Here is a 23,489-nt window from a genome sequence, read left to right on the forward strand (position 1 = left end):
CTGTTACTCCTTACCATATATCATTATGTTTTATACCATCTTACGAAAATACTGATAAATGGACACACTGTTAGACAATAAGCAGCATCACAGGTAGACTAAGAGTCTCTTCTAGTATTGTAATTCCCAAGCTCTAACTTATAATCATGTCATATTATTTTCCTTTCCTAAACAATAATTTCTGAAATGTCAATATATGTAAAAAAAGGCAAGAAAGACTCATACCCTTTAATGCAGTGGTCTTCTCTTTTTCATCTGGACCTCCTTGCTGGGGCTGAGCCATCATTTACCCAAACTATGAACAAACTCTGAAATACTGAGGTAACTGTAGATTAATATTCAAAGGACGACCTAAAAAAGAACAAGAGTTGGAAATGAACAAATTTACTGAATTGTCCTTCAACAGCTCTTGTCTTCTACTGTTTACATCATCAAAAAATATTCTTATTATTATAAGCCCAAAGTCTGACCAAGTTTGGGTAAAGATTCAAGTTCACAAGAATGAACAATATCTCTCACTAATCCTTAAAGTACTTCTACCTAATCAAAACTACTCCCTTCATGATTCTATGTATCATCATAATCAATAAGCCTTTTACAGAAGTGCAACACCTGCAAGTCAAAAACAGAAGATACAAGAAAAACAAAAGACAATCAACTGAACTTCCACAATCTTTATGGATCTTCTTCCTCAATAACTCCACTTTGTTGTCATGACTATACTACATAGTTTTGTTTTAGTAAAGGTACATGAAGCACACAATTTTAAGCCACTGTGATTTCCACAATACATTACTGGTATTGAAATGCATTTGTATTGTAAATGTATTAAAATATAAAGCTACATTTGTCCAGCTACAGAACAAATCTCGGTGTATTCAAGACAAGACTTTACATACAAAATCTATTTCCAAATTTCTCCTTCTGAAGAGAAGGCAAACCAGACATTCAAATCCACAAACTCTTTCATCTTGAGTCTGACACCAAGGGAGTGAACTACCAAATCACAATTGCTTCTTCCTTCCCAATAAAAAGACTTCAGAGCATTGAACTCTTATTCCCTTAATCTTTTTTTGGTTCTTTGTTTCATGTGTCAGTCATTACCAACTTGTTTTATTCTTCTCCCTCATGTACTTCATCATTGATGAGCTTGTATGAACTCTATTGTAACTTGTCAAAACAGTAACAGGATTCACCAACTGTACTATTGGATCCCTAACACTTAGACCTGCAAGAAGGAACGCCAAAATGATTAAGTAACAGTAGTTCATTCCATAGACAGCACAAAAAACCCAACAACTTAGCATAATAAAGACTAGTTCTCTATTCTACATAGACAAAACCTATTAGACATTTTCTTGTATATTAAAGGAGCACTTGTATATTGTATATTAAATACAGCAATTTAAGGAGGTGTTAGTTATTAACTAAGGAGAGGGTCTGAAGGATTGTTGTGATTTGGTCTTTTAAACTTGTGGGTCTAGAAAATCCAATAATCCATTTTACAAGTAGGAACTATGGCAGATTTTGACACCTTCCTTTGTAAAGGTTGTTCAGACAAAGCTGATGGGAAACAGCAATGCACTTGACAAGAGTCTTTATAAGACATAACTTCTAATGAGTTGGAAAGGAAAGGTCTGTTTATACTGAGTACTTCATAAATTATGACATGATTCCGTTAAAATGTGCATCTTTTGTCCAACCCTTCAGTGACCACTCATAAAAGCAATTACAAAAACAACAGCAAAACCACTGAGATTTTTTGTGCATTTTCTAACCTATAATGTTGTCAATGTAAATATTAATAATTCTTAATTATTATTAATATTATTATGTAAATATCTGTGATTCAAAGGTTGATTCCCAGATATGGATGGTATTAAATATTTTCCTCAGATGCTTCCAAGCAGTCATAGAAAAAAGACTACCAAATACAAAATCTTGTCCATCTTGTTTGTACATTTGCAACACAAACCCACTATATTCTACATAGTAGTATATTCTAATAAATTCCAGCATATTCTAGTAAAGCATATAGAAAAGAAAGTCATTTCAGTTTAAATTATTCAACATGCTAAAAAATGACAATGATAGTGTTTTGTAATAACCCAGATTAAAATTACTCTAGTCATATGAAATTGAGTGTTTCTCCCTATACAACATTCAAAAATTCATAATTTGGTATAAGTAAGTTAATGCAGTTAAGAAAATACAAACAGGTCCTCAAATATTTGTTGTTAGCCAAGGGAAGAAACATAAAATCTAAATTAAAAAATTTACCTTGGAAAGTGAGACCCCACCCCCTGATCAGATAAATCAGTGCAGAGACCAGGAATCTTTGCCATTCTTATCTCTGCCAGGGATACCATTCTTCTGCCTTTATTAGATGAAGACCCTGCCACTGAGTAGATAACAGTTCAACTGCAAAGCTGAAAGCACCAGAGTAAATAAATCTGAATTTAGCTTTGTGAGGCAGAATTTACAATTCTTTTTGACAATGTAAAAAACTGTTACAGCAGCCACTGGAGGCAGGACTTGATATCATAATGAGGATGGAACAAGTACACAGCACGTTATGCATTGTTTCTGTGAATACAGGATGTTTTGGAATCCCTCGGTGATACTTGTTTAATTAACTAAGAGAATAAATTACTTGAGAGAGTTGGAATTCTGTTCTTTGACAGAGAGGTGCCAAATCCACTACTGATGGTATAAAAATAAACAATGGAAAATTATGAAATTCTGAATGGTTCCATATAGGCAAAGCAGGAATTGTAGGCATTCATTTCAAACTGCAGTTTATTCTAGTTATTAATTTCAAATCCCAGATCTTCAACTGTATATACTGACCACTTAACATAATTCCTAAACGCCATCAAGTTTCTTGCAATAAATACAGACTTTAAATGTGTTATGCTTAAATTTTTTATGTTCTTAAATGTGTTATTCAGACAATTATTTAGATTAGTCTTTTGAAAGCGCCTCTATGGAGTTTTTTTTTATTAGCTACATACAGCTACATAAAGCTACATACAAGTTACACATGTAACTTGTGCTTACTAACTTGTGCTTAGTAACTTCCTAAAGCACAAGTTACTATTTCAACTGAAGAAATAGTTACAGCAAATAAGTTTAGGTATATTTACTTGTATGTATCTTGTTTATGCATGAAAACTTACATATTCTGACACAAAGTATCTTATACACATTCTGTGCCTCTTTAACTCCATCCGCTGCAATACTTAAAAATAATTTGACACAGATATTATTCTTTCATGGTTTCACATGAGCCAATAAGGCTGCATTTTCATTATACCCCTGCTTATGTCATTACAGAAACTGGCAGACTCAAAACCAATGGTCAAAAAATTAATTTTTTAAAAACACACACATAAGAGAACATACGCATATTTCATATTGTTGCCCGTAAAGTGGTATTAGAAGCTTGGACTACAGACCTTGTGATGGCATAAGTTGTATTTTTTTAAACCAAACTGATACCATATGACACCATATCATATCCATACACATAGTACACATACGCAGGTTTCAGCATACTTAAAATACTCTTCATTGTGCAAATGCAGACATAAGAGTGACAAAAAACATATTTTGCTCTAAATTAGCAATACCTGAAGCTAAGTCAATATGACAAATACTCCACAGAAAAGCTATAAATTACTGTAGCATTAACAAGACAGAAATAAGAAAAAAACCATACAATTATCTTCAAAAAGCACGAGTCCTTCAGGCTTATCTGGATACAACGACGAGGTGTTATCAGAATGCTTCTTTGTACTGCACTCCTTTATTAAAATATAATAGTATGAGAGTCCTATTCTTGTAAACTGGCATCCCAAGCAAGCTAGGAACAAGTATGGGTTAGATCTGTATAATGTGGCTGATGACGGATTAAGACCCAATTCTTCTGTAAAGAGATGACTGGGTCACAGTTTGCCTCAAGTCCCTAGTTGGTATTGTCTCAATAAAGCAAAAAACCCAATAATTTATCTTAGCAGTATTTTCTCTCTAATTGGATTTTCTTTTCCCACTTTAAGGGCACTACACATGGCATCACTAACTGCATCAATTAAGGCTGTACATCACTTTCCCTCACTTAAAAGAATGTATTTTTAAGTGCTTACTGGTTTACCCAACCCAGCTCTGAAAGGCTGTTATTTCCAGTCTGCTTCAGATTAAATGGTTTTGAAAATGTCTACCTCTAGTATAAGAAGATTCAGAGACAGCATCTTGTGGTCGGTTCTGATGATGTTAATGAGCAGCTACAGCACCTCCATGTTAAAGACAGGATTTCTATGTTTGAGATCAGAAATTTAGGATCAGAGGACCAGCTTAGTAGTATGTACTTCTTGCCATTAACTACCCTTAAAGCCTGTCCTGCTCTGTTGAAGTTAAAATGGCCTTTCTCACGCATTTAGCACAGACTTACTAAGTCTTACCAGAATTTCAAGAAACTTTACCTAGTTGTCCAGAGCATGTTCCATACCACTGCAAAAGGCAGAGGAAAGATGCACAGGAAGGGATTAATAAATGATAGAAGGGCAGAAGTAACCACTTAAAATACAAAGAAACTGGCAACAATCCTTAAGCCCCTGCATCTCAGTAGATCTGTGTACACTACCAAATGATGGTAGAACTTGCTAATAAAGTACACAACAGCAGTCTGCTCTAACGTTTGATATAGTAGCACAGCAACCACCTTCCAGCTTTATTTACCCCATAAATTCAAACAACGGATGACCAGGAGCCATGTGCATTAGCAGGATGTGTCAACAACTCATTACACCAAGCGGAGTCAACCCAACTCCACATATTAAGATTTTAATGATTTTGGTTTAACTTCCTTGAAATGCTGAAAAACACCTTCATAAGAATATCCATATTAACACAAGCAGGAGAGTCAGTTTTCTTCATAGTAGCTTGCAGGGTTTGGATTTGTGCTGAAAACAGCATCATTAACACTCTGAGCAGTGTTCACTCAGCATTCAAGGGCTCCCCTGGCTTCCATGTGCTGCCCTACCAGCAGGCAGGCAGGGGTGCACAAGAAGCTGGGAGGGGACACAGCCAGGACAGCTGAGACCAACTAACCACATGATGACACACAGCAATAAAAACTTGGAAAAGAAGAAACTGGGAATGTGTGGAATGATGGTGTTTGTCTTCCCAAGTTACCATTACATGCGATGAAGCTGTGCTTTCCTGAGGATGGCTGAGTATTTGCAACTCCTTGTTCTACTTTGTTGGTGTGTACAGCTTTTACTTCTACAAAATTGTCTTTATCTCAATCCATGAGATTTCTCACTTTTACCTTTCCAGTTCTTTGCCCCATCCACTGTTTGGACACTGAAGGTGCAGCCAGAGAAGGACTTGCCCACCTACTGTGGCTAATTCACAACATCACAATACAGTACTTTCTTAAATATGCAAACTATCAATTATCAGGTATACAGGACCCTACTTCTGTTGACCTAAACAGACAATTACCTAATGAATCAGGCCATCAACTCTGCGGACAGAAAAAGTGACCCAGCAGTAGGGTGGGAGAATACTGCCCAGAGAATCCTATTCAGAGAAGAAATATGCAGGTGACTTGTACCCAACGCCTGAAAGATAAAATGTTTGCAGATAACCTCTTTGTATATTTCTCATTTCCTGGGCAGGAAATTCAGCCTGGATTCCTGCTTTAAGAAATAAAAAGAACCTTCTTTAGCTTTCCTAATCTCAGCACCTGAAATGAATGGACACTGATGAATAAGACATTAATTTCAAGATGCCTTCACCATCACCTTCCTCTAAAAAGTTGAAAGAAATCCTTCACAAACAGCAGATGTGAGGGAAATTCCAAAGAATTAATGTTTATGAAGAACTAACATCCCGCAATTGAAGCATCAGGAAAAGTCCATGTAATATACAATAATGCTATAATTAGTGGGTGATTTCCTTTCCATTATTTAATGGGCCTATATCTCAGCTGATAAGGAAAGTAAAAAAAAAAAAAAAAAAAAAAAAACAAAAAAAACCCCCAAAAAAAACAAAAAAAACCAAAAAAAAAACCAACAAAAACCAAAAAAAGAGACAATAAAGCAATTTGGAAAACAGTTGTGTGCCTATTTGTTTATGCTCCTTATTTACAGAATAAGGTTTTCCAGGCACTGTACATTACAAGGAGTTATGAGGACTTGGTAGAACATTACTTCATAACGTAACTGAAATTGCCGTGTGATAGTTTATAAAAAAACTGTGTTTGGATGAGATTTAGATGCTTGTACTTTGTATTGCTGGTTTAAACAGGATTTTGACTTGAAAGATGGAGTGGAGAAGACTGACTCTCAACAGCCTCATCTCTGCACATAGTAAGCAGTTGCAGGACAAAGCCAGAATTTTTTTTTTTTTTTATTGTCTTTTCTCAAGAAATCCCATGAGTCAGTTGGGAGAGAAATATGCCTCTGAACAGAGAAAAACTTGAAGACTATTAATAGAGTCTTCTCTTATGAGAGACACCAAAGTAATCTTCCAGAGTGCCAGAGAAGAAAGAGAGAAAAACTGGAAAACTCTAGGGAAATGGTTTCTGCTCAGGCCACCACCAAAAGCTGCTAAAAACCCCTAGACATAGGCCTATATGTCTAGTACTGTAAAATTCCTTTTTTTCTCTCTCCTCCTTTGCTCTTCAGTAACAACACAACTTTATGAAGGATTGTCTGCCATGAACTGAAGACTCCTGAAAAGATCACATGCAAATCAGATGGAAATGCAGTGCATCCAGGTCTATAGCCCAGATCTTTATAAACAGCAAGGTATTTGTGATTCTGCCTCAGACTCTGTGCTGAGAGGTGCAGTAAAGGAGGTAAAGAAAGGTAAGAGGCACATTCAGTTTTCTACAACACATCTGTTTCCTCCAACATCTTCTGCAATGTGCAGATGCAAATATATATCACCACCTCACCTGACTACTCTGCATCTAATGCAAATACTGCAGATGACACAAAAATATACAAAACAGCTGAACACTATGCAGAATCAAATCATACACAACTGAAAAGAGCATGCAGGGCACTGGAGACATCAGTTCATCATCAAGTTATCTTATTTCAGAATCACACTAAAAAGCCCAAATCCCCATAGTGTACATACCTCTTCTTTGTGGCAACGTCTGCCTCAAGAGATCTGCCGTACAGCTCTTCCCACAGCTTTTCTTCCTGTAGAACACTTGCTTCTTCTATGTTTATGATTTCTGCAAGCTTTACTAATATAGTACCTCAACTGTCTTTGCTCTGCCCCCTGCCTGAGAGGCAGCATGTGCTATATGGCCAGTTGAACCAAGTACTGCTTAATTTCAACTACCTGGCAAGCAAAGCAAATAGCCCTGTGAAACACCTGCAGCCTTCAGATTTGCTTCTGCTAGATTGTCATAATATAGCACTACAACACAGATATATATACATATATTATATATAATTTTAATAATATAAATACATTATTCCTTTTAGCTCAATATTTAAATAATTTGATATTTTAATTCTGACTGCATCAAACTTGCATTTTTAGCTGTCTTCGATATCAGTACATATTTTCTTTCACGTAACATTAAAAAGAACAAAAACATAAAAGCAATGAAAGTTTTATTTTCTTTACTGGTTCAGCTTTAAAAACTAAAAATATAGTATTTATATAAAAAAATATCCCATCAAGTACCTGTCAGTAATTCTAACCACACTTATTTACACAGTTTGCTACTGCCTGATCTACAATCTTGCTATCTCTGTCCAGAGCCAAGCCTGATGAAAAAGTTGTGACCAGAGCGTCATGGAGTAGTCCAGGCAGGAAAAGATATTGGGAAATTATCTAGTCTCCAACCTTCTCTTGCACCTTATTTCACTAGGTTTTAACACGGCTTTAGATTAAGTAAGCTATGGTGCTGCCAAGATGAGCCTTAAAAATGAGGGAGATTCCACCATGCTTTTCAGAAACTTACTCCAAGATTTCCTTTTCCCTACGCTGAGATGAAATTTCTGCTCTCACTATTCATCCCTTTGAGCAGAAAACAGCTTGTCTTTCACAGCTTCTCTATCTTCTATGTACTGGATGACTGACGAAACCTCTCCAAGCTGTCTCTCCAGTGAGGTGCTGGACCATGTACACACAAAGGCAGCGAAGCTGGTGAAGGGTCGGGAGCACAAGTATTATGAGCATTGCCTGAGGGAGCCGGGCATGTTTAGCCTCAAGAAAAGAAGGCTCAGGAAGGCCGCCTTGCTCTCTACAACAATGTGTGGGTTGGGCATTTCTCACAAATAACAAGAGAAAATGGTCTCAAGATGCACAAAGGGAGGTTTAGATCAGATATTAGAAAAAGTTCTTCTCTGGAAAGGCTGTCAAGCACTGGAACAGGCTGCCTGGGGTAGTGGTAGAATCACCGTCCCTGGAGAGATTTACAAGATGTGTGGATGTGGCACTTAGGAACATCATTTCAGGCGGACTTGACAGAGCTGGGTTAACAGCTGGACTTGAAGATGTCTTTTCCAACCTAAACAATTTTCTTGAACTTTCTCCAAATGTTGAGTTCTCTAACATGTTAATCATCCTTCTAACATGCAAATCATCCTGGTGGATACCTGCTTGACCTTCTCCAATTTTTCATCAACATCTCTCTTGAAATCAGGGGACAAACCAGACACAGCACCCTAGCACATCTCCTACCAATACCAGAGAATCGATTTGACTTCATTGACACAAGGGCACATTGTTCAGTCTGCCATCCAGCAGCACCCCCAGCTTCTTTTACACACAACACCTCTGCCAGTTGTACCACAGCCTGCTTGCTGTTTGGGAATTATCATTGTCACAGCACAACTTCACACTCTTAACTCTGTTAAACCTTATGCAATTCCTCCTGGCCTAGTCTTCCTGCATGATGGATTACAGGTGTCCACAAATGCAGATGATAATTATGACAATTATCTGGCAATTTCATTTACACCTTTGATTTGAAAGCCTGAAGGAAAAAATGTGGACCAAGTGCTCTCTTTTTATTTTCAATCCTTTTGCCATACATAGTCATACTTTTACTTTCCATGCTATAAAGCAAAATCCTTGAAGAAATCAAATTCTACTTGTTTGATGAACTACTTCAATGAGGCTATACAGATGCATCTACAGGACTGGTTTAGCCTTAAGCCTAAACACTCTGTCCTAGCAGTAAGCACTAAAAGACATGGGCTAAAAAAACTTGAGTCATTCTAAACCAACATTGCAAAATTCTTTGTCCGTTTTGTTGAAAGCACTGTATTTCCTACCAGGTTGAAGGAATCCCTACTAAGGAGAAAAACTGTCGTTAATTTTTATAAATGCAGAATGTGATTGAGCAGGGATCAGCCCATGTACTGCCTAACACAAAGGTACAGATAAAAGCAAGAGGAGAAAGACACGGGGAGATGCAATCTAGTTTGGGGGGAAAAAAATCATTATAAATTCCCCATTTTTTATTGGAAGGCTCACAGTTTTAGGCCTGACAGTCCCTCAAAATCAAATACATCCTCTTAAACAGAGGCCTTCTATTTTCCTCAGCTACCCGTCTCTAAGACCAGTAATTTATGTTTAACTACAGCAGTTCTTACAGAAAGTCATCCATGGCAAAATTCAAGTTATTAAGAGCTAAACAGTCCATCAATTGCTGTGATTTCCGAAAGGCTAGTCACTGTCCTTTGTACTTTATTTCTGGCTTCAGGCTTCAGTCACTAATTATTGCTACACCTTTTTATGTTATGTTTTCTATGTTTCACTTACATGATTAGACACCACAGCCAAGTCTTATCTCTTTCTTTGGCTAAACTAAAGAAGCTTAACAGTCTCTTTCTAAGAAATTTTGATCCTAACCCAAAGTAAGTTTTTTCCAGTTTGTCTGTTCCATTCAATTCTTAAAATCCCCACTAATTGCTGTTAAACACAACTTAGAAATTAGAGTAGCATGGTAGCTGAAAAATAAAGTAACTATAACAGTGTTTATTGTTAAACAAACTGTAACTACAGGAAAAGAGTACAGAATGCATTGAAATTATTTTACCTCTAGGTTATCTTTTGATCAGATGGATAATGTTTCACCCTAAGAAGTCATGAACAATACACATTTTTACTAAGGACTAATGTTAAAATTCTTTACGTCAGTCTCTATAGCAGCTGATCATATTGATTCCCAAGAAAAAAATTAATACAAGAAAAGGAGAGATACATTAAACAGTTTCCTGAAGGAGAAGAACACAAAGCAGCATCAGCTCCACTGAGCACAACGGACTCCTGAAAAGCATGTTGCAGGCAATATAAACATTTTCTCAAATAACTGACAATTCTCAAAATATGTGCTAAAATAGCACTACCTATAAAGTATCCTTATGTAAACAAGATTTTTTTTTTTTTCTGTAATTTAATTAATGCTGTATTGAGCACTACACAGTCACATTAGCAGTATGCACACAGGACAAAATGAATGTTCAAAGGAAAGTACTATATCAACTACAGAACAGCAAGCAAAAATATGCTGCAGACATGCACACAATAATGTAGCAAACCCTCAAATATTTTACATGTTTAACCTACCTCAAAATGAAAGTGGAAGAAACATTTCAGTTGCAACAGCTTAAAAATGCGACATAGGGCAAAGAAGCAAAAATCATCTGTCCTAAATTTCTTGTGCTAGAGAAGAAGGAAAAAAGGAAAAAAACCTCTTAGATAAACCAAAACTTTCAGACTCACCACGTTTTGTTACTAAATGCTACTGTATAAAGACGGGTGGAAAACAGATGAAAAATACTTTGACAAAAGCCTTACACCAAACAGCAACAAAACCCCAAATCTTGTGAATAAAAGACCAGCAATGCTAGACAAAATACATGCTCCCTTGATGTACACGAAGTTTAGCAGACTTTATAGAAATTTGGAAAGTGGATCAAAAAATCTGATGAAGATTAAAAAAAATGGGAAAAGGAAGAAGAAAGAGAACATAGTCCTCAGAGACAATCAAAGCTAACAGAATCCCAAAATGTAACCAGAATAGGTAATTATTTGAACATAAGACTCGAGTGCTTTAAAACCAAGCCCTGAAAAGCACAGAAATACTAATTTTATATTTCTGGTAAAGTATGTCTTAACTAGCCAGGTGTTTAATTACCCCAAGGATAACGTACAAACTAAATGGAAAGCAATTACCTACTTAGGTTGATATGTAAAAATTACTCTGCTTCAAAATATTCCTCACTCTTTCAAGAATCAGCTGGAGCAAATTTCTTCCCTCCAACAAATACACCTTTTCTCTTACTGTCTCTGCAACTTCACAAAACACAATACTATTTCAAGCTAATAGAGCTTGGAAAGGGAAAAATCCAAAATGTAGAAAGAATAGGAAATATTTTCTAGACTATATATAATGTTTCCCAGTCGTTTAAAATGACACCTGAAGAAACAAAGCAGTGAAGATCCCTTCAATGACATCCGCTTTAGGAAAAGCATTGCTTGTAGGTGGAGGGACATGATCCTTTTCCTCTACTCTGCACTTCTAAACACATCTGGAATACTGTGATGGTTTCAGATGTTCCAGGCGCAATACAGACACAAACATACTGAAGTGAGACCAGCAAAGGGCTGCAAAAATGGTTAAGGGCTTGGAGCATCTGGTATCTGAGCACAGGCTGAGATAAACAGGACTACTCTACTAAGATAAACTACTACTACAGGGAGAAAAGTCAGGGTGGAGTAGTAGGAGCATAATCAGTATTTATTAAACGCCAGAGGAGACAGAAGACCACTGAGCTAGTCTTCCCATGGTTGTTCAGTGAGAAGGTAATATACAACTGGACATTCAAACATTAAGAAAAACTTCCTTAACCTAATGGGGCTCAAACACTGGAGCAGGCATCCAGACAGGTATCAGAAACTGAAATATTGTAATTTATGGCGTAAACATTTTACAAAGGATTTTTGTCCATTAAAAATGTGTAGTGAAGCTGCATCAACAAAGCTGCAGCAACAAAGCTGCAGCAAAGACCACTGCATCCTGTCTGGGCTCCCTAGGCTGAGCCCCTAGACGGTAAGGTAATTTAAGATAAAAATGATACTATTTTTAGATCTGGGCTGGGGGAGAAGAATACTTCCACAGGAGGATGAAGCCCAGCAGCTGTCTTGTGTACTGAGACCAGGTTTGTACCGCCCCACCCACCAAAGAAAGGAGGAAGAGGTTTTGGGTGCATGGTGAAAAACCTCTGGTCAGAGGCAACACACACCCATCTTCTCACTCAAACTGGTTCAGTCATAAAAGCCACATCTATGGGACATTCATGTTAGGGGCTGCTCAGGGGGTGTCATGGTCCATTAAATGCTCCCTTAATGGTTCCCCAGACCCCGCACCAGAGCACTGCATGTGATGGAAAATCATGCAACTGATACACAGTCCTGCAAGGGACAGGGTAAAACTTGCCCCGTCAGGGTAAGTACCTGGGCACTCCCACCTGACCCAAATGTTTATTAATCCATTCTTTGTCAGAGGGGGACCCTCACAACCTAGAAGACCAAAGGATAAATGAGACATCAAGACCCATGGAAGAGTGATATGTTTCTATGTAACATGTGTCTGTCACTCTTCCTGTCCTCCCACCCCTCACCTCTTTTTCTCTTTACTTCTTTTCTATTAAATAAAACATTAATTTTTGTTATCAACATTTAACCTCTTTTGGTTCTAATCTTGTTTTGGGGAGCATTCAAACCTTTGGGATTCTATCCACAATCCACAGAGAGCTCACTTTGCTCCTCTGTGATTAGAGTGGATCATAAAAACAGGTAATAGAATCTCTGTCCTTAGAGAGATTCAAAACTCATTATACTCTGCCACAAGTAATCTGCTCTAGCTAATCCTTCTCTGAGTACTGGGATTGGACTATACAATTTCCAGAGGTCCCTGCCAATGTCAACAACTCTACCATTCTATGAAGATAAGAAAAAGCAAAAGTGCAAACCAAACATACAGACAGAGTGCATGTGTGTGTGTGTGTGTGTGTGTGTGTGTGTGTGTGTGCGTGCACACATCAATTTACAAGTTAGTTACCTCCCACAACAGCAATGACCGCACAAGGAACATGAGAATCATTATGAGCAGTGTCTGGTTGAACAAGAATTAAGAGCTCATGGTCTTAGGGGTCTGTTTTCCGTTCTCAGGAATTCCTTTCTGATTCTGAGTAAATCTGCATGAAAAAGCCAAAATTTGTGCCTTCCTTACCCAAAGGCACAGTACCAAAGCAATGCTTAGTCTACATATACCAGGGAATACCAAAATTAGGACCACCTGCACAAAAAAGGTTCAGCACTTGTGCACCAAAAGTCCAGTCTCATACAAAAATTAACATGGAAAACACAAAGAGGAAAGAAGTGATCTCTATTCTCAACCACTTCTCTAAGGTAGTGTCATCTATGTTTCTCTCCAATACAGTCTTGGGAAGCACCATCCTGCCCCTCTGTGAATCTCCATGGGTTGCAGGGGTAGAGCCTTGACCAGCAGCAGGTGCATCTTGGAGTTGACTGGCACTGGGTCTGCTGGACACGTAGGAAGCTTTTGCAGCTTCTCACAAAAGCCTGCAGACCTTCTCACACCCGCACACCTCAGCAACTAAAACCCTGCTGCACAAACCAAATACAGAAAGCATACTCACATGATTTTTTCCACTGCACTTCTGCCTTTGTCAATGCACTGAATGAAGATACTCAATAAGAAGCCACTCAGTATTTTGTCTAACCTTCCTGAGTTTGAAGTACAACCCTCATGTTTCTCCCAGCCCCAGTTCCTCCCTTTCCACACTTAGGTATCTTTCAATCATCCTCTCCTATTTCTCTCACAAGCTCAGTGTCTTATTTGGCCTCACATTCTATCCTGAGAGTTTCTAGCGCCATTCTGTTCCCTTCCCAAGTTCTCATTTGTCTTTTCATATAAAGAGCTTTCACAGAGACACTGCCAACTCAAGTCCTTGTTCCCAAGCTCCCTTTGTCCACACTACTCCAGTCCCCTGGTTTCATTCATCCTGCCATTACAGAATGAGTACAGAAATGACATCGCCAATTAAGAGCTTTCCTCAGACCACACTCCCTGTTGTCCACTGGCAGCATCCATCCTCACCACAGCCCTGTGGCAGAACAAGCAGAGTCAGTTGTTCTGTGGTGCTGGCAGGCATGCCCAAACAAGGACAGCACAGCATGTCTTCTACAGGTGGAATCGCTGGAGATTCTTACACACCAATTCTGAGGTTGACACCTGGCGCAAAAGTTGACTGTACCAACCACCTTCCTAATCCGAAACACAGCACCACGTACATGGTAAGGTATAACTTGCATGCATCTATACATACCTTTGGAGGTCAGCTGAAAAGTGTTACCAGAATGTGCTGCTTAGGCACTTGTCAAGTTTTGAAGATGTGCAACAACAGTGATTCCACAACCTCTCTGGGGCCCACTCCCATGTTTGACTACCCTCACAGTACATTTTTTGGGGGGAGGTGTATCTACCACCATTTTCCATAAAGTAAAACATTAAAAGTTATTTATCTGCTGTCCTATACTGTGAAAGATAAATGCAATTTAGAACAACCAACCAACTATGCTATCTACACCATGCTCCTCTTTTTGAAAGCTAAATAGTTAAATATTCTCATAGAAATAAAGCTGTCTTATATCTCTGTTAGTAGCAATCTCTAAAGACCATGATTCTCCGGAATTCTTAAAACAATGTTCTTGAAAAGGTTGCCTCTGGACATCACTGGGAAGGCAAAATCAGAGCTTCTCAAAATGAACACACTACTAGCTTTGAAAAATTCAGTGTCTGAAATAAACCAGGTAACAGTTTTATTTTTCATCTCAAGAAAATGCAGGTAGGGGTTGACATCATTACAGATTTGGAGTTTCCATCTCTGTATATTTCTATTCCTTCATTCCTGCTGCAACCAACTACCTCAAACAGGCAAAAATTCAAGCTTCTGGGTTTTTTGGTGTAGTCCTCTCACAATTATTCCTTAGGGAGTTACCCTAATTTTCATGACTACTTAAATATTCACCAGAAAGGAAGACAAGGATAATAGGACTAACAGAACAAAGAATGAAAAGACAAAAATTTTTTAAAAATCTTTAATTGCCCAGAGAATTATTTTGAAAGATAATGAACAAGAACTTAGAGCTCTCCTGCAGGAACATACATGCAACCTATTTGATGTTAGTGAAGTTGATAGGATGATTCACATGAATGTAATGCTACAATTCAAGAGATATAACCTATTTAGAAAGAGCAACAACAGAGAACAAATGGTACTGTGTGCCAAAAATGTCACCGTCTGTTTCTGAGTCACTGACAATAAAAAATCATGTCTTAATAAAGAAAGTACAAGTCAGGATACTAGCTGGGGTTTGCTACAGATACGAAAGCTCACACAGCAAGGTGGTTAAGCACATATTGCTTCTTGATGGAAATAAAAGTTTCATTATCACAGTGGACATAACATAGATTGAAATAACCTGGAGTCTTCATGCTGCTATTATCAGAATATGCTCAAAGTTTCTAAAAATTGAGGACAATTTCTTACACTGAGAAATGTTAAATCCAAACCAAGGGAATGCTATGTTCAACTTCATCCAGGCAGATAACAAGTACCCCACTGTTTCACAGAGAGCAAATACAGAACAAAGACCCTTCCTGCCCCCAGGTCTTAGAATCAAAAGATATATTCACAAACACACCTTTGCAAAATGACTTTAGCAGTCCCACCCCCTACCTATGCTGTCCCCTCAGCTGACAGAACTGTTTGTAGCAATGCGCAGAGAACCAGTTCAGGGAATCATATCTGAGTTAAACCAAAACAGGGGCTTGATCTGAGTTAAAACTACCATCCTTTCTTGCTTTTCCCTCCCCCTCCTCTTTTTTTTTTTTTTTAAGAGGACGCTTTTAATTTATCAATTTTCACCCAGCGCAACTGAGGTGACAGAACTGGGATACAGTTGCTGCCTAAAAACTTTTTAGCCTGATTTGCCAACATGCCAAGAAAGAAATATAGAGAGCGCAAAAGAAGGACTCAAGCAGTGATCACTATGGTAGGAAGTTTATGCTTCCAAAATTCAAACTCTGCTATTCCAAAATGCAAACATTTAAAATTAAGTACAAGGAAACCTCCACCAATTTTTTTACTTATTGATTAGCACGTATCAAGAGCAAGTTTGCATTTATAGTAGTTTTGATGGCTATGCTTGTTCTGAGATCTTCCCCTTAGCCTTGCAGACAGGCTCCGCAGCATGGGAGATAACAACGTACAGATACAGAATTCTCTTTTCATTCAGACTTTATTTCACAAGATTGAATCGTATGCTTCAGTGGGGAGATACTGTGTCAGTACAATGATAATTATTCAAGAAATACAGACTGTGTGCCTGAACACATCTATTTTTCTCTCATTTCACCAAGTTTTAATAATGATTTTATATAATGGCTCTTTCACTGCCAAGGCTTCCTGTAAACTTATTTCTTCTTTGAAATACTTTCCTTTTGACTGTGGTGCCTGTATTTATTCAAATCTAGCCCACTTAACATTTTCCCCCTTGAGGTGTGTCTGTAACACACGTTCTGAAGAGGAATGCGATGCCCATTTGTTAGGAAAAAAAGCAAGATGTTTTCAAGATTTGCTACACATTGTGCATAAAAAAAAGAAGGAAAGATGCAAAGCTAGTTTACCATCTTCTTAAGTTAAACAAGGAGACTTAGATTTGCATGTATTGTATGCCAAAACACGACAGCCACCCAAATGCACACTTCAAGGCTTTATATAGCCTGGCCTGCAGAACTTCAAAAGAAACTATAAGCACTACATTATTTGTACGGTTTAGTCTTCGACACACCATTGAAGACAAGCTGGAGAGTACCTGGCACTCTAATAATGTGAGCAATCAGAATTACTTTGTCCATATTCTCAAACAAGCCATTATTACTCCAAAAACCAAAACACAGAAGTATAAAACAGCTCCAAAGTACAATCATCCACCTTTCTTTATACACCTAAAACAGAACAATGAGGGGGTCCACTATGCCCATTTCTAAGAGAAAATATACCTCAGTCAAGGGATGACAAGAAACCAGAGAGCCCACTTTTTGCCATGTCCCACCAGCAGCTTTCACTATAGACCAGATACAGTGAAGAAAGCTCTACAGGTCAGCAGAATATGTATCTTGCTGCTGAAATGTCCAGAGAATTCAAATTAAGTTCCTTAAAAGATATACTGCAAATGGCAAATGGCAACTTTATGGAGCTTGTAATTCAGACAAAGCCAGACTAGCTATCTTGGGAAATAGTTCACCATTTCCAAAGCTATGTCCCTATTAAATTTCATACTTTTTACCTACATCTTGGAGTTGCTTAGGGATACTTAAGAGTAATCAAGAATACTTTTAATACAATCAAAACATTTTCATCACATCCATCTTAAAAGAAAAAGAAAATTAGCCTAAACTTTGACCTGAAATTTATAGTAAAATCCCTTACTACCAACGATAATTACCAACACTAAAAAAAGCAGAAACTGGGAAAATATAGTATGATGGGTCTGACTTTAAATGCACAAGCCTCAAAAAACATAAGCACTAACATTACTGGTGCTTCAGACATGGGACCCACTTCCACTCAACACTGAAACTGGCTAAATTTGCAGTACAATTGACAACATACACAGCTAATTCTTATTTGAATCATCATCTCTTTTTCTAGACATGCAATATAGAAAATTCTTTCATCTGCCTGCCTGAGTGTCCTGGTTTTGGCTGGGTTAGTGTAGCTGCCTTTTGGATTTGGGATGAGAATAACGTTGGTGGATGGTTCAGCTGTTGTTAAGTAGTGCTACCCCAAGTCCAGAGTTTTCTGCATCTCATGCCCTGCTAGTGAGCTGCACAAAAAGCTAAAGGCAGCAGAGCCAGGACAGGTGATGTGAACTCGCCAAAGTGACATTCCACACCACACAACATCATGTCCAGTATATAAACTGGGAAATCTACCCTGAAGGGGGGATGGTGGCTCATCAGGGATGGGCTAGGTATTAGTCAGCAGGTGGTAAGCAACTACTGCACATTACTTGCCAGACTCAAGTTTTCCCTTTCTTTCTCCTCTTCCTTACAATTACTATCATTAGTAGTATTTAATTTTCTTTCAGTTATTATACTGCTTTTATCTCAATGCACAAGTTTTACCTTGTTTTCTCAATTCACTCCCCATTCCACTGGGGCAGAGGGAAAAGGGAAGGGAGTGACTAACAGGCAGTATGGTACTTAGTCAACTGGGGTTAAACCACAACACAGAATAAACTGCTTGCTGACCGAAGAGTTTCTTAAATTAACCACCATACCAAATATATTGATTCAGCTAATAGTGCTTTTGCTAAGACAATACTTATTTCACCAATGCATTTAAAATCAATACCTATAACAGCCAAATATCTATATAGCAAGCTTTGCACAGACTGGTCTCCTGAATTTCTGCTGGCCAACAGAACCTGGAAGAATACAGAAACCACAACAGCAGAAACACCTAAAATTTGTCCGATAAAGTCTTACGTGGTTTATCTTTCCTCTTTGGATACGCACTCAACAGAATACAAACTGCAGCACCAGAAATGTTCCATGCAGATGGAGGTCAATACTCTTCAGGAGAGTGTAACAGGATTAAAAGCAGTGAAGACTTGACTAGACCACAGAGCAGGCGACCAGGCTCACCAGCAGTACCACTACTAATTAACTCACTAGAAAGATTGCTCAGAAAAGTGGCTGAGAAGCTTTCACCACAGTAAAAGTACAAGGTGACTCAGGATGCAGCTCCACGATCTGCTGTAGTCTGTACGATACACTTTCAGCCCTCCTCCTACTTCTAAATTCTCCACTCCACTCCTACATCATTTCTTACAGACTCATAAAAGCATCTGGGTTTTGAGACACATTGTAGTTTATCTAGTTCAATGACCTGCCATGGGCAGCATCACCTTTCACAAGCCTAGTTTGCCCAAAATATTTGTCTGGCCTTCCACATCATGGCATAGGGCACCCAAAGCCTCTCTGGACAACCTGCTCTAATGTCTCAGCATGCTTGCTGTAAAAAATTTCTTCCTAGTAGCTAATCTCTGTTCAGTTTAAAGCCGCTGGCCTGTGTCCTATCACAACTACTTGTAATGGCATTCATGTCAGTGAGCAAGCTAAAGCAATAAGAAGCATTTTCTACCTCTAGTTTTTTATCAGCTGGATCTGGTTCTTTACCTGGCTCACTGTGCAGCCAGCTGACCTTCTGCTTGGCTTGGAGAGATGAGGCAGGAAGCAGAGAGGAGTGCTCCCCATTCCAGTAACAGGGATCTAATGTGAACAGGCTATGAAACTGCACCCTGGGCACTTTTTTTAACAGAATGGGTCTGTAGCTGGAGGTAAATAACTTTTGGTCCCACTCTGATTCATAGAAACACTCAGGCATAGAACAAAAATCATTACCAAAACCAGTGTACTAATAAGTAACTGACAATTAGCTAAGCAGAAAGGTAAAGATGATATAAAAGCACGTCTTTTCACTTCCTAATAAAACTCAGTCGCATTACAAAAACAGTGTAAGGAATGCTGTGAGTACTTAAATATTCAGCTCTCTGTCCACACAGCAAATGAAATGCTGGAAAAATAACCATGAAAAATAACAAATTTAAGCCTATTAAATTGTATTCTGGGAATTCCACTCAGTACAAATCTGTGAAACTCATCTGCAAGCTAAATAGATATATGTACAATGATACCTGTGAAGAGAAAAAAGTCCTTCTAAAGCACCAAACAAATTCACAGAGCAGTATTAAATTTCATAAGAGGATGTTTTTATGTCCATTGTTTGTTTCAGTAAGCTTGCAGAAAAAAAAATTTAAAAGATATCTATTCATTCTTTGTATGTATGCTTTACTTCAAAGAATTCCAGTAATCTATTGTAAATCTAAAAAACTCCTCAGTCACGACAGCACATTGTTCCCCAAAGGAACAGTGGTTCAGATTCAAAGTACCAGCAAAAGAGTTGTATTCAGGACTTTTTCTATAGAGCCTGGAATGGGCAGAACCTCCAGAGTCAGTGCTGAGTCTTCAAGGGAAAAAAATAGGGTTGTGAACTTAAAAGAAGAGATTCTAAAAGATAAATCCCCACTGAGTAATTATAAGGAGAAGCTCTCCCAAACATTTGCTAACTAGTACATAAAAGGCAATTCAGTAAAGACCATGGTCAAATCAACTTGCTGATTTAAATATAGTCATAACTGGCTACAGTCACTAAAAAGGTAATCTCAAGAAGACAGACAAAATCCAGGCACTGGTGAGAAAACTCCAATAATTAAAGGTATTTCACTAAGAGAGCAGTCTGAGCGTGCAGTGTGCCTCTGAAAAGATGATGCCCTTGTCTGCCTCCAGCTGCTCAGTACTGTTGGCCTGCTGGAAGTTTTAATCTTATTCCTATGCCTACCCACATCTGCTAACCTACTGCAGACAAAAAGAGTCAGGTCAGCTTAGACACAATAAATATTACACCCGTCTTAACCCACCATGTTCTGACAGAGGTGGGCTGGGCAGTGCCTAGACTGACAGCAGCGGAGGAGGCACAGCAGAGCTCCAGCTGACAGGCAGGCAGCAAGCACCGGCAGTGACTTCAGCAACAGCCCTCACCCGGGGCTTCTAGCTGGAGCTACCCTGTGAAGACCAATACTCTGGTCAGCAAATAATATTTTTTTTTTTCTCTTTTTAAAGAAAGTGAAATAATATCTAAAACACTCAGAACAGCAGACTTAACCAATTCTAAACCCAAATGAGCATATAAAGACATTCTTTCTGCATTTTCACATTGACTGCACTGTGACACACCCCAAGCCACTATCCTCAGTTGTTAAAGTTTTAGTTTCCTCTACACAAGAGTTTTTTCACTTTTTCCCATGTAGTTACAAAATACCTATTTTTAAAAACCTGTGGGCATTCTGTAACCAAGATGCTATCACAAGACTGCTTTACTGTTTGTAACAGAACACCACGCCATTCTTTCACCCTCTGCCTCTTTAAGGATGCCAAGAAAATACTAAGGGTTAGTAAAAGGACACTACCTTTCTGCTGTATTATGGGTATTTATTCTCCGTTAAAGGCAAATACTGTTAACACCCCACTCTTCAGTGTCACCAAATCAGTGCTGCATTAATATCAAATTTATCCAGTTAGCTTTGTAATTGTTATTACTTTTACAACACTTTTTTTGCCAATGATGGTATGTCCTGAAGAAGGTCTGTTACCTGCTCATGCAAACTTATTACTTTAGCCAAAAAAACTTCATGCAAAAGAACTGTAAAGTGGAAGACGCATTTTGTGACAAGCTGGCTTATGTGGTTCTGAGCAGCTTGGCTTATATAAAACCAGCATAAAAAGTTAGGTACCTGGAAGAAAACCAGTTCAGTCTCTCTCAAAAGTTTCAATATTTATCCTTGAAACAAAAACGAAGGAAACAGTTCCTCAAAAAGCAAAGAGAGTGGGTTTTGGAAAGGGACTATACATGCCCATTCTCTCTTGGTTTAGTATTACAAATTTTGAGTTTTCTCCCTACCAAACCAAAACCAAGTAAAAGTAACAATTTAAACTGAAAAATTAATCTCTACATTTGGATAAGTCAGAAATGGCAAGTATTTCATGCAGCTTTCTAAGCTGCTGGAACAACTACAAGAAACTTAAGTCTAAAAAGAAGTATTCAATCCCACCCAATTAGAAGAGCAATACCTGGAATGAAAACCATCACTCAAACCCAGCTATAGCATAAAGTCAAAAATCACGCTCAAATGACTTTTTATCATTTATGGCTACACAGAAAGCTTGCATTAGGCAGCGGGGAAAACTGGCAAGTCTCGTTTGGCAAAAGCAGCTGATAGCACCAAAACCTGCTGCAATGACTGTAAGGATACATTCGGAAAAAAAAAATCCCTTCGATTTTATGTAGAAAACTGAAATTATAATTGTCAAATGTGGAGCGGCAGCAGGCTCAGCGCAGCGCTCGGCAGCGCCTGGGGGCCAGTCCCGGGCAGTGACACCGTGGCCATTCCCCGCAGCCCCGGTGACACGGGCACACGGGTACTTCCACACCCGTTCCGGCAGCCCACACGTGGGCAGCGCGGGCGGCTCGGAGGCAGCCGCCGCCGCCCCGCCCCCTCCCGCCGCCGCTCCAGGCCTGACGCCAAGCACACGGGACGCCCGCGGGCCCGCGGTCTTCATCCCGGGGCAGGGCTGGAGAGGCTCCTGGGCGCCGCCCCCCCGACTGGCCCGCCGCGGGGGCCGGCCGTGCCCCTGCTGCCCGAGGGCCCGCGGCCGCCGCTGCCCCGCGCCCCTGGCGGGCGGCGCTGCCGGGCCGGGCCGGGCCGGGCCGCCGCACGTACCTGGCGCTGCCGCCGGCGGAGCGGGGCGCGTGCGGCGCCGTCACGGGGAACGCGCGGCCGCTCTGGGCCTAGTGCCGCGCGCGGCTCCGCCCGCCCCCTGCTGGCTCCACTTCCGGGGTCCGCGCGCGGTGATGTCAGCGCCCGGGGGCGCGGCGGGGAACCCGGAAGTGGAGCGCAAGGGGCGGCGGGCGGGCGGGGCTGCCCTGGGAGCGGCCCTTGAGCGGCTGTGTCGCGATAAAGTCACGGAGGGAAGGACGGGGCTGCGCTAAGAGCGGCCCTTGAGCGGCTGTGTCGCGATAAAGTCACGGAGGGAAGGACGGGGCTGCGCTAAGAGCGGCCCTTGAGCGGCTGTGTCGCGATAAAGTCACGGAGGGAAGGACGGGGCTGCGCTGAGAGCGACCAGGCGGATACCAGCATCGAGATACCGGGCTGTTGCTGGTGTGCTGGTAGATCACGCTGGGAATGTCATGTGTCCACTCCCAGCTTTCCATTTTGATCGCTTAGGAGTTTGTAAAAAAGAAAAGACGATAAAGTTTTTCGTGTTAGATGTTTCAGGCCTCTTTAGAAATACATGAGGACTGTGTCGCATTGGCCTACAGTAAAACACTGATGACCATAAGCAGTCCCAAGACGTTTGTACTTACACAGTGAGAAGCACCTGAGCTTGGTTTCAAGGACACAGTGTGTTCCTTGAAAAGCTCTCCGGAGTTGCTCAGACGATGCTGACAACCCGCACCACGCCAATGCTCTCATGGTTCTGCCAGCACAGGATGGTTGTGAGGCGTTCCTGTTCCAAGGACGTGTAAAACTGCCACATGCCACGTGTGCAGCTGAAATGATTGATCCCCTCTTATACCCCAATCATGACTGACAGTAAAATTCAGCAAACTAGAGCCATGGACAGGTAGGTGTCTACGTGGAAGAAACGTTTTTAATCGTTCACTCCCAGCTGCTCTCTCTGTAATGACCCAAAGCAGCAACATTGTATTTTTACTGTCAGTGCAATAGTT

The 23,489-nt window shown here is 39.8% G+C and overlaps 1 protein-coding gene across 3 annotated transcripts in view; it reads right to left on the reverse strand.

The window, feature by feature from the left end:
- Window positions 1-22,624, reverse strand: part of ARB2A (ARB2 cotranscriptional regulator A) — a 254,631-nt gene extending 232,007 nt beyond the window's left edge. For 2 of the 3 annotated variants that reach the window (XM_059493028.1, XM_059493026.1), the window contains exons 1-2: window positions 22,480-22,624; window positions 226-351 (exon numbers count right to left, since the gene is read on the reverse strand). In XM_059493028.1, coding sequence (XP_059349011.1) covers window positions 226-286 — 61 coding nt within the window. In that variant the 5' untranslated portion in view covers window positions 287-351; window positions 22,480-22,624. Of the gene's footprint in view, window positions 1-225; window positions 352-10,608; window positions 10,705-22,479 lie in introns of all 3 variants that reach the window. The other variant, XM_059493027.1, reaches the window with a different exon arrangement.
- Window positions 22,625-23,489: the final 865 nt, after the last annotated feature.

The sequence above is a fragment of the Ammospiza nelsoni genome, chromosome Z, assembly GCF_027579445.1.
Source record: "Ammospiza nelsoni isolate bAmmNel1 chromosome Z, bAmmNel1.pri, whole genome shotgun sequence".
NCBI classification, from domain to species: Eukaryota; Metazoa; Chordata; class Aves; order Passeriformes; family Passerellidae; genus Ammospiza; species Ammospiza nelsoni.